We start from the raw sequence: 13,074 nt of genomic DNA, 5'->3' as shown, positions 1-13,074 counted from the left end.
TAGAATAGAACAATAGGTGATTTGGGTACAGTGTTGAATAAAGCAATATAGTCACAACTCTATAGTGGGTGGAGATCAAACAGGGACTGTCAGTTAGAATAGAACAATAGATGATGGGGTTCAGTGTTGAATAAAGCAGTATAGTCACACCACTATAGTGGGTGGAGATCAAAGAGGAACTGTCAATCAGAATAGAACAACAGATGATTGGAATACAGTGTTGAATAAAGCAATGTAGTCACACCTCTATAGTGGGTGGAGATCAAACAGAAACTGTCAATCAGAATATCACAATAGGTGATTTGGGTACAGTGTTGAATAAAGCAGTATACTCACACCACTATAGTGGGTGGAGATCAAACAGGAACTGTCAATTAGAATAGAACAATAGGTGATTGGGGTACAGTGTTGAATAAAGCAGTATAGTCACACCACTATAGTGGGTGGAGATCAAACAGGAACTGTCAATTAGAATAGAACAATAGGTGATTGGGGTACAGTGTTGAATAAAGCAGTATACTCACACCACTATAGTGGGTGGAGATCAAACAGGAACTGTCAATTAGAATAGAACAATAGGTGATTGGGGTACAGTGTTGAATAAAGCAGTATACTCACACCACTATAGTGGGTGGAGATCAAACAGGAACTGTCAATCAGAATATCACAATAGGTGATTGGGGTACAGTGTTGAATAAAGCAGTATACTCACACCACTATAGTGGGTGGAGATCAAACAGGGACTGTCAGTTAGAATAGAACAATAGATGATGGGGTACAGTGTTGAATAAAGCAGTATAGTCACACCTCTATAGTGGGTGGAGATCAAACAGGAACTGTCAATCAGAATAGAACAATAGATGATGGGGGTACAGTGTTGAATAGAGCAGTATAGTCACAACTCTATAGTGGGTGGAGATCAAACAGGAACTGTAAATTAGAATAGAACAACAGGTGATTTGGGTACAGTGTTGAATAAAGCAATATAGCCACACCTCTATAGTGGGTAGAGATCAAACAGGAACTGTCAATCAGAATAGAACAATAGGTGATTTGGGCACAGTGTTGAATAAAGTAATATAGTCACAACTCTATAGTGGGTGGAGATCAAACAGGGACTGTCAGTTAGAATAGAACAATAGATGATGGGGTTCAGTGTTGAATAAAGCAGTATAGTCACACCACTATAGTGGGTGGAGATCAAACAGGAACTGTCAATTAGAATAGAACAATAGGTGATTGGGGTACAGTGTTGAATAAAGCAGTATACTCACACCACTATAGTGGGTGGAGATCAAACAGGAACTGTCAATTAGAATAGAACAATAGGTGATTTGGGTACAGTGTTGAATAAAGCAGTATAGTCACACCTCTATAGTGGATGGAGATCAAACAGAAACTGTCAATCAGAATATCACAATAGGTGATTGGGGTACAGTGTTGAATAAAGCAGTATACTCACACCACTATAGTGGGTGGAGATCAAACAGGAACTGTCAATTAGAATAGAACAATAGGTGATTTGGGTACAGTGTTGAATAAAGCAATATAGTCACAACTCTATAGTGGGTGGAGATCAAACAAGGACTGTCAGTTAGAATAGAACAATAGATGATGGGGTTCAGTGTTGAATAAAGCAGTATAGTCACACCACTATAGTGGGTGGAGATCAAAGAGGAACTGTCAATCAGAATAGAACAACAGATGATTGGAATACAGTGTTGAATAAAGCAATGTAGTCATACCTCTATAGTGGGTGGAGATCAAACAGGAACTGTCAATCAGAATATCACAATAGGTGATTGGGATACAGTGTTGAATAAAGCAGTATACTCACACCACTATAGTGGGTGGAGATCAAACAGGAACTGTCAATTAGAATAGAACAATAGGTGATTTGGGTACAGTGTTGAATAAAGCAATATAGTCACAACTCTATAGTGGGTGGAGATCAAACAGGGACTGTCAGTTAGAATAGAACAATAGATGATGTGGTACAGTGTTGAATAAAGCAGTATAGTCACACCACTATAGTGGGTGGAGATCAAAGAGGAACTGTCAATCAGAATAGAACAACAGATGATTGGAATACAGTGTTGAATAAAGCAATGTAGTCACACCTCTATAGTGGGTGGAGATCAAACAGGAACTGTCAATCAGAATAGAACAATAGATGATGGGGGTACAGTGTTGAATAGAGCAGTATAGTCACAACTCTATAGTGGGTGGAGATCAAACAGGAACTGTAAATTAGAATAGAACAACAGGTGATTTGGGTACAGTGTTGAATAAAGCAATATAGCCACATCTCTATAGTGGGTAGAGATCAAACAGGAACTGTCAATCAGAATAGAACAATAGATGATTGGGGTACAGTGTTGAATAAAGCAATATAGTCACACCTCTATAGTGGGTGGAGATCAAACAGGGACTGTCAATCAGAATAGAACAATAGGTGATGGGGGTACAGTGTTGAATAAAGCAGTATAGTCACAACTCTATAGTGGGTGGAGATCAAACAGGAACTGTCAATCAGAATAGAACAACAGGTGATTTGGGTACAGTGTTGAATAAAGCAGTATAGTCACACCACTATAGAGGTGGAGATCAAACAGGAACTGTCAATTAGAATAGAACAATAGGTGATTTGGGTACAGTGTTGAATAAAGCAGTATAGTCACACCACTGTAGAGGGTGGAGATCAAACAGGAACTGTCAATTAGAATAGAACAATAGGTGATTTGGGTACAGTGTTGAATAAAGCAGTATAGTCACAACTCTATAGTGGGTGGAGATCAAACAGGAACTGTCAATCAGAATAGAACAACAGGTGATTTGGGTACAGTGTTGAATAAAGCAGTATAGTCACACCACTATAGAGGTGGAGATCAAACAGGAACTGTCAATTAGAATAGAACAATAGGTGATTTGGGTACAGTGTTGAATAAAGCAGTATAGTCACACCACTGTAGAGGGTGGAGATCAAACAGGAACTGTCAATTAGAATAGAACAACAGGTGATTTGGGTACAGTGTTGAATAAAGCAGTATAGTCACACCACTATAGAGGTGGAGATCAAACAGGAACTGTCAATCAGAATAGAACAACAGATGATTGGAATACAGTGTTGAATAAAGCAATGTAGTCACACCTCTATAGTGGGTGGAGATCAAACAGGAACTGTCAATCAGAATAGAACAATAGATGATGGGGGTACAGTGTTGAATAGAGCAGTATAGTCACAACTCTATAGTGGGTGGAGATCAAACAGGAACTGTAAATTAGAATAGAACAACAGGTGATTTGGGTACAGTGTTGAATAAAGCAATATAGCCACATCTCTATAGTGGGTAGAGATCAAACAGGAACTGTCAATCAGAATAGAACAATAGATGATTGGGGTACAGTGTTGAATAAAGCAATATAGTCACACCTCTATAGTGGGTGGAGATCAAACAGGGACTGTCAATCAGAATAGAACAATAGGTGATGGGGGTACAGTGTTGAATAAAGCAGTATAGTCACAACTCTATAGTGGGTGGAGATCAAACAGGAACTGTCAATCAGAATAGAACAACAGGTGATTTGGGTACAGTGTTGAATAAAGCAGTATAGTCACACCACTATAGAGGTGGAGATCAAACAGGAACTGTCAATTAGAATAGAACAATAGGTGATTTGGGTACAGTGTTGAATAAAGCAGTATAGTCACACCACTGTAGAGGGTGGAGATCAAACAGGAACTGTCAATTAGAATAGAACAATAGGTGATTTGGGTACAGTGTTGAATAAAGCAATATAGTCACAACTCTATAGTGGGCGGAGATCAAAGAGGGACTGGACTGTCAATTAGAATAGAACAATAGATGATGGGGTACAGTGTTGAATAAAGCAATATAGGCACAGCTCTATAGTGGGTGGAGATCAAACAGGAACTGTCAATTAAAATAGAACAACAGGTGATTTGGGTACAGTTTTGAATAAAGCAGTATAACCAAACCTCTATAGTGGGTGGAGATCAAAGAGGGACTGTCAATTAGAATAGAACAATAGATGATGGGGGTACAGTGTTGAATAAAGCAGTATAGTCACACCTCTATAGTGGGTGGAGATCAAACAGGAACTGTCAATTAGAATAGAACAATAGGTGATTTAGGTACAGTGTTGAATAAAGCAGTATAGTCACACCTCTATAGTGGGTGGAGATCAAACAGGAACTGTCAATTAGAATAGAACAATAGGTGATTTGGGTACAGTGTTGAATAAAGCAGTATAGTAACAACTCTATAGTGGGTGGAGATCAAACAGGAACTGTCAATCAGAATAGAACAATAGATGATGGGGGTACAGTGTTGAATAAAGCAGTATAGTCACACCTCTATAGTGGGTGGAGATCAAACAGGAACTGTCAATTAGAATAGAACAATAGATGATGGGGGTACAGTGTTGAATAAAGCAGTATAGTCACACCTCTATAGTGGGTGGAGATCAAACAGGAACTGTCAATTAGAATAGAACAATAGGTGATTTAGGTACAGTGTTGAATAAAGCAGTATAGTCACACCTCTATAGTGGGTGGAGATCAAACAGGAACTGTCAATTAGAATAGAACAATAGGTGATTTGGGTACAGTGTTGAATAAAGCAGTATAGTCACAACTCTATAGTGGGTGGAGATCAAACAGGAACTGTCAATCAGAATAGAACAATAGATGATGGGAGTACAGTGTTGAATAAAGCAGTATAGTCACAACTCTAAAGTGGGTGGAGATCAAACAGGAACTGTCAATCAGAATAGAACAATAGATGATTGGGGTACAGTGTTGAATAAAGCAATATAGTCACACCTCTATAGTGGGTGGAGATCAAACAGGGACTGTCAATCAGAATAGAACAATAGGTGATGGGGTACAGTGTTGAATAAAGCAGTATAGTCACAACTCTATAGTGGGTGGAGATCAAACAGGAACTGTCAATCAGAATAGAACAACAGGTGATTTGGGTACAGTGTTGAATAAAGCAGTATAGTCACACCACTATAGAGGGTGGAGATCAAACAGGAACTGTCAATTAGAATAGAACAATAGGTGATTTGGGTACAGTGTTGAATAAAGCAGTATAGTCACACCTCTATAGTGGATGGAGATCAAACAGAAACTGTCAATCAGAATAGAACAATAGGCGATTTGGGTACAGTGCTGAATAAAGCAGTATAGTCACAACTCTATAGTGGGTAGAGATCAAAGAGGGACTGTCAATTAGAATAGAACAATAGGCGATTTGGGTACAGTGTTGAATAAAGCAATATAGCCACACCTCTATAGTGGGTGGAGATCAAAGAGGGACTGTCAATTAGAATAGAACAATAGGCTATTTGGGTACAGTGTTGAATAAAGCAATATAGTCACACCTCTGTAGTGGGTGGAGATCAAACAGGGACTGTCAATTAGAATAGAACAATACATGATTGGAATACAGTGTTGAATAAAGCAATATAGCCACACCACTATAGTGGGTGGAGATCAAACAGAAACTGTCAATTAGAATAGTACAATAGGCGATTTGGGTACAGTGTTGAATAAAGCAGTATAGTCACAACTCTATAGTGGGTAGAGATCAAAGAGGGACTGTCAATTAGAATAGAACAATAGGCGATTTGGGTACAGTGTTGAATAAAGCAATATAGCCACACCTCTATAGTGGGTGGACATCAAAGATGGACTGTCAATCAGAATAGAACATTAGATGATGGGGTACAGTGTTGAATAAAGCAGTATAGTCACACCTCTATAGTGGGTGGAGATCAAACAGGAACTGTCAATTAGAATAGAACAATAGGTGATTTGGGTACAGTGTTGAATAAAGCAGTATAGTCACACTTCTATAGTGGGTGGGGATCAAAGAGGGACTGTCAATCAGAATAGAACAATAGATGATTGGAATAAAGTGTTGAATGGAGCAATATAGTCACACCACTATAGTGGGTTGAGATCAAGAAGGAACTGTCAATCAGAATAGAACAATAGGTGATTTGGGTACAGTGTTGAATAAAGCAATATAGCCACACATCTATACTTGGTGGAGATCAAAGAGGGACTGTCAATCAGAATAGAACAATAGATGATTGGAATAGAGTGTTGAATAAAGCAATATAGTCACACCTCTTTAGTGGGTTGAGGTCAAAGAGGGACTGTCAATCAGAATAGAACAATAGATGATTTGGGTACAGTGTTGAATAAAGCAATATAGTCACACCTCTATAGTGGGTGGAGATCAAAGAGGGACTGTCAATCAGAATAGAACAATAGATGATTGGATTACAGTGTTGAATAAAGCAATATAGTCACACCTCTTTAGTGGGTGGAGATCAAAGAGGGACTGTCAATCAGAATAGTACAACAGGCGATTTGAGTACAGTGGTGAATATGGTAAACATACTGGAATTGATTGATATAAATAATACCTGTAATTTCTAAAGTTACATCTTCATTACAATCTCTTGTATCACCAATAATATCAAAATTTTGATATTCTTTTATCTCAATACTGAAGACATATCTGTCGGGTTTTAATAATAAAGATGCTTCCTAGAAGCAAAAAGAAACAAAGAATGCGGTAATAAATAATGCATTAGTTTGTCCTCATGCTTGGTTTCCTAATTATTTTGTTCATACTGTAGTTACTAATTACTTGGTTTGATAGATTGACAAATTTTTTTTTTCTGCATTGTTACCAACTATTTTATTTTAATGCATTGTCACAAATTCCATTTTGTTTTCATGAATTGGTTGTTACTTCTTTTATTTTGATGTAATAACTCTGAAACATTGTCTTGCACAACCACTACAATTTAGTGTGAGAAGAAGCAGGTAGTTTCACTGCCTTTACAGCCAGCCAACAATGCTATTCTTTTGGATAACAGAATGATTTTCTAAGTGCCCTCTATGGCAAGCCATTCTTTTTCACTTTCCCTTGTTTTTATGACTAAAATAGAAAGGTTCCAATGTTATCACACAATGCTGAAGGGAAGGTTGATACGTTATTTTTGAATTCACTAATTATGTGGTAGTTATTAATAATAATTTTCACTGGGTTTAAATTTCACTGATTTACCATTTCAGGCATATTCAGTGGGTTTTAAATTCACCGTTTCATCATTTAAATAATGTGTTCTATGCTAAATTTTATATATTCACTGGGTTTTAATTTAGCGCATTTTCCAGTCAGCGAAATAAGCTAAATTAAAACCCAGTGAATAATTACCCCCTTTACAGTACTTGATTAACTAATAATGTTATTGTTATATTTGCACTGCATAGTTACGATACATGTTATATTAGTAACATGTGCAGTTATGTAAATGACAAAGTCATATTTTAATGATCCAGCATAAAATAAATGCATTTTTTTAATTATGTGTATTTTTCACAGCACTTCTAACAGAGCAAATACAGTTGAGAAATTTCAATGAAAGTAAATGAGGTATTCACTTACTTTAGATTATTTGCCATGTTTTCAATAATGTATATACTGTACTCCGCCGAGTATAAGCCCCTCCCAGAGTATAAGCCCACCCCCTGTTTTTGGACATTCAATGAGTTGAGGGCATCCCCGAGGATAGGCCCAGGGTGTTTTACCGGGCGTCGACGACATTTATTAAAATATGCATGTAAAAAGTGTATTTCATTGCATAAAAATCATCATTGGTACGGGTAGTTTGGTTCCAGCTTTTACGAGAAAACTCGCATTAATTTTTAGAGTGCACGGCGGGCGAACGTACATAGTTTGCACGTTTTCTATTCTGTTATTTACTCAGAATGAACTCAGATGTTGCAATACTGAAATAATCCATATTTCTTTTGAGTAGTAGTTTTACAAACGGCAAAAATGTGATTGTCAAGTCGTGAAACCTGGTCACTATCATCATTTTACTTTTCCGAATAACCTTGTCCATTGAGACTATGTGAATGGGGTGTGAACGAGCAAACTATTCTTCGACATGACTTGTTGGCGGCCGTGAAAGGTTTAAATGCTTCCCTCACCCTCAGTTTACCTTTCAAAAATTGCGAATCAACAGCTTTTAGGGAAAAAAGTCACCGTTTTTTGTCGAAATAAGTGTTAACAGATGGCATTTTAACATCGTGGTAATATACTTTCGCATTGCGTCAATAATCGGAAAACTTCGACTGTATGACAGAGCATTTTCATTTGTTAACGAAAGACGTGACCTGTTAGGTCAAAGGAAGTTGTTCAGGTCAAATTATGATGAAACCATGGTGGAAATAGCTTTGCATCGAGAGTTTGTGTACGATCTTGCCTTCGACCCTTTTTCCACAGACCCTACCCATTTTTGCACCGTAAATTCAGACGATGTGTGAATCGTATTGTAATAAAATTTTTGTGTTTTGTTCATATTTGTTTCTTCATTGGAAAAAGTGTCGTTGAAATCAATGACGACTCGTTTCACATTTTTGTTTTCTCAAAAATACGTAATATTCCTCCGAGACCGGCACTGTGAACGAAAAATGGATAATGTTTCGAGGCTGGGAAGATGGTTAAAGTTTTCCGATTTTACATGTTCAGGCCCCTGGGCTTTTCCTCTGGGAGGTACAATATATATTTTCTTCATTGAAAGCTTGATCCAACAGAGGCAAATCAAAATTAAGTAGGTCCTGTTTACTAAATACTGCCTTTTTACACAAGTAATCCAAATATGCAGTGTTTGTAGGCCTATGTTCTAACAAAAGCAAATGATGAAATACATGTACATTTACCATAACTGTAACTCGTTATAATTTGTATGTAGTTAGTAGCTACATAGACTAGTCTATGGTCATTTGTGGAAGAATGCTACCTTTCTTGTTTTTGTAATTCTTGTTGTTTATTTTATCTTTCTGTAACTGTTATGTCCTTTATTGAATAAAACATCCTGGATTTGAAGTGCACTTACTTTTAACACAGCGAGAGGATTGTAAATATCATCATACAAGCCAGCACCATAAGAATCGATGACACCAACGTGATTTGGATATCTACAGAGCCCGTACTGAGGACATGATTTCACTACTCTCTCATCAGTGTAATATTTGTACTGTCTCAGTAGTAATAATACTGTTTGGTTTGAGGTAGCTTTTAAACCTGTTAATTGACAAGTAAACAAACATTAATTAAAATTTATTTAAGAATGTTCACACTTATTAGGTGCAGCAGAGCTTTATGTAATACTTGTTAATCCAGCTTAAGCGGATTTATTTACAGCTAGGGTTGTGTCCTTTCATTAAATGTTATTACTGGCTATTTTTAAATGTTTGTCTGGATTATTTTTAGCCTTCATTACTAAAAATAGACATATTTTTAAATAAATGTCTATGAATAAATTAAATCCCTTCAGGACAAGTTCATTTTTAATCAGGGCAAGTCAGAACCAATGTTTATGGGGGTGAAGCGTGTTAAGCTATTAGTAGATTATTTTCTCTATTGGATGATATTTTTCAATAGAGGTATGTGTTAGGAAAAACAACGCTTCATTTGGTATGAATCACACTCATCCATTCATCTGTTAACAGTTTCAATTTAAAGAGTACTGGTATACTTACAATAGGAAAAATTCAGCACATACACCGGGTAAGTACTGTTTTTTAGCTAATTTAGCTAGCCTGTAATTTGCTAATTCAAGATGTTGTTAATTTAACATGTATGTTCTCACAATGAGATGTTTGTACTTTAACTAAAACTAAGTTCCTGGTAATTCTAATAAGTGTTTTACAGAGTCTTTGACAGGACACTATGTCTAGTATTACCAGCTAATACCAGCCTGTACAATACTTGATCTATTAGAAAAGAATGAATACTCTACATACAGGTTTTGGTGGGGTTCAAGGTATTTATTCTAAATACACACTGTGATTTGTTGTTATGCACAGGTTATTGTAATAGCACAAATACTGTAACCCAAGCAGTTGATTATTTTTTCTGTACATGCATGGAGGTATTGTAATCCACTTTAATTTTTTTGAAAGTCGATAAAAATCACATTTGTAGCAGTGATAAATAGAGCTGATTGTTTCCCAGCTAAGTTTGTGAACTGAAAATTTCTCAAAACGTCAAAATAGAAAAATTAAATGCCTGTGAAAATAAATGGTTTTACAGTAGTCAATAATTTCACTACAACATACTGGAAGTTTCCTTGACCTATAACCTTTGACCTTTCTTGATAATTTTACAGATTACCAATAGTTTCAGTTTGAGAAAAGAGACAGGGCATGGCACCAGAATCATTTGCAGGGAAACATTGACTTTACTTATTTCTTCCATAGAAAGAAAACTTTGCACAAAAACTGGTTAAATTTTTAATTTTTGAGAGACGTGAACTAGAAAATTAGGGTAATTTGTTGAGAGAAAATTAAATGTATTGTTTTTAGAGGTTATTTACACTACAATTCTATAATTTTTCCCCAAAACCAGTTTTAGTGAGGTCTATAAAATTGACATCATTTCCTATTGACTATAGGACTTGTTCAAAATGTTTGCAATAATAGAAACTATTACTTCACTAGAAAACCACAATTCAAAAACTTTATCCTAGGGAGACTTAATTGATACATTGTATTAGTCCACAAATACAGTGTACCAATATTGAGTATTGAATGAAACTCACATCTAGGAGACGTGTGATCTGTTGAACATTTCAACCAAAATTGGTTGTTCTGAATCTCCAGTAGGAAATGGGGACTCAGGGACAAACTCTAATGACTAGCCTATTAGATATCATACTCAATACGGAATGTTGGTAACATAAGTAAGAATGCACATGTAAATTGATGGATTTTTGAGTTGCGTAATATAACATCAACCTACACCAATAGGTGATTTTCCGTACAATTGCGAGATCTCGCGAGATGCATGAAAGACGCGCGTCGAACATCTGCCGCAAAAATCGAACGATTTGATTTTGAACTAGAATTTCTTTATTTCGTAGCTTACATTGACCGGCCGATCTTCGACAGAGGAATATTGCTTCCGAATACCCTTACTTAATCGAAATTGCCTATCATCAAATGTGGACAGCACATTATTAAGCATGGAAAGGTCCCCGAAATACTTTCGCGTTTGTCGAATCCCACGCGATGTTTGACGCGACTATGACGCTATGACCTTTGTTTGTCCTGTTTTAAACGTTCGATTTCACGCATAACGCATGATTCTCGCAGTGAACGGAAAATGGTCTATGCACCTTCTTCCATCCCGGTATGTTTGTTCCCACAAATAAAGTTCTTACAAATATCACATTTCTTAGTCTGAACACTCAATCTACGATCAAAAGTTTCTAGAACCAGCTGTTGGCTAAATAGCTTTCTATATGTAGGCTAGCTCAGTCTGCTATTTTGTATTTTTAAGTTTTAAAACATAAAGAACAATTTTGCATTTCTAAATCTAACCGCCTATTCCAGAACTTACCAAAATCCATGGCTTATTTATAATATTCTTACCTTTTTTATCATAAGACTTCAGCAAATCACTCAACACTGCTGTCCCTTCTTGTCTCAAATTCAAACCTAACAACGCACTCGCCTTCTGTATCAAGCCTTTTTCTAACATTGGATCATGCTTCAGACTAAAATCTGCATCTTTCAGTGCCAGGTTATACAGGCTTAATCTCTGTGTTCCTGTCTTACCCTCAGCAATATGACAGTAGCATGAAGACCGCTTACAATATAAATCAATCAGTGTATTTTGATCATCGTTTCTTTTTTCTAAGTGGTCAATGACGTAGTTATAGCTGTCAACAGCTTGTACAAACTGGTATATCTTGTAATGAAAGTCTCCTTTTTCTTTATATTCATTCCAATCTTTCTTTTTTTCTTCAGCCATTGTATCTTATTTAATAAACTTTATTTCATTGTTGCAGTCCCATTTTTCTTCTACCAACTCTAGAAAACATAGGAAACTAGTGAAGCCTTGCACATACATAAATACAAGGAATATACTATAAAATCATTTGTCTTCATTATTTTAATATTTGATCAAGTTCACCAAATTTTAAATTCATAGATTTTAAGTTAAAATAACTTAGCATATTTCACTTATCAGCGAAAATAATGAACCCAGTGAATAACTAATGCATGTACAGTATGTGAAAATTTAATCAAAAATTGATGACATCATTTTACATAATACATAGTTTATAGTGTCTGATATTCATCAATGGACAATGACGCTTACACGTTATTACTCTGGTCAGTTGGCCATATACTGAGTCAAACTTATTAGCCATCTCAACTCTGCAGGGAGTATATATGATATATGTACAACCCAAACTGCCATATACAGGTGCACACGGGTCAAAGGTCAAATTCTCCATTACCGTTTACACCTGGGTAGTTTCTCCACTTGGAAGAATTTCATTTGACAGGCTAAATTTCTACAAATTGAAAATGTCCTGTAAGATATTCATCAATCAAAGTTAAACTGTAAATAGCTCCTGTGTGATCAGAGCATGTACCGGTACTACTAAGTTATAGGCTTTGCCTAATAAGTGAATGTAATTGCATGTAGGTCAATCCATCAATAAAATTGATCAAGATGTCTGAGAATCTATGACATACTGTATATGGAAACACATGATTTTGATATGGGCATTTTGAAAAACATGCAAGGACACTATACTTGTAAACAAAGGGCACTAATGAGGCACTCTATGAATGAGGTATTTCTAGAGGTCGGGGTTTGTCTCGTCTGCAGTTGAATAATTTTTGCTTTGATTTTCTTATGTTTTTTTTCCCAATGTGACTTAATTTCACTTGTTTTTTTTAATTCTTGGTAATTAGTGTCATTAGTGATGGAGTAGTAAAAATCGCAATTAACCTCAGTGCAGCAAATCAGGATAGATCTTCCTGACGCAATGGGTAAATTTCGCTATTTTTGTTGACAAGTAAAATCTGCTAAATTAAACCTACGTGAACATGTAAAGTAACAACAGACTGTTTCTTTGACAGATTCTTAAAATTAAATCATCAAAATAGTACAACTAAAAAGTCTGTACAACATACCTAGAACAGATAAATAAAAACATCGT

General features: G+C 36.1%; 1 protein-coding gene across 1 annotated transcript in view; it reads right to left on the bottom strand.

Annotated features, from left to right (window-relative positions):
- LOC102803561 (uncharacterized) overlaps window positions 1-13,074 on the bottom strand; it is a 67,806-nt gene that overhangs the window by 46,398 nt on the left and 8,334 nt on the right. The window contains exons 2-4 of the mRNA XM_085493779.1: window positions 11,489-11,929; window positions 8,950-9,137; window positions 6,463-6,586 (exon numbers count right to left, since the gene is read on the bottom strand). Coding sequence (XP_085349905.1) covers window positions 6,463-6,586; window positions 8,950-9,137; window positions 11,489-11,870 — 694 coding nt within the window. The 5' untranslated portion in view covers window positions 11,871-11,929. The remainder of the gene's footprint in view (window positions 1-6,462; window positions 6,587-8,949; window positions 9,138-11,488; window positions 11,930-13,074) is intronic.

This window comes from Saccoglossus kowalevskii, chromosome 19 (assembly GCF_978046115.1).
Source record: "Saccoglossus kowalevskii chromosome 19, keSacKowa6.1, whole genome shotgun sequence".
NCBI classification, from domain to species: Eukaryota; Metazoa; Hemichordata; class Enteropneusta; family Harrimaniidae; genus Saccoglossus; species Saccoglossus kowalevskii.
This window is presented reverse-complemented; position numbering and strand designations above follow the sequence as displayed.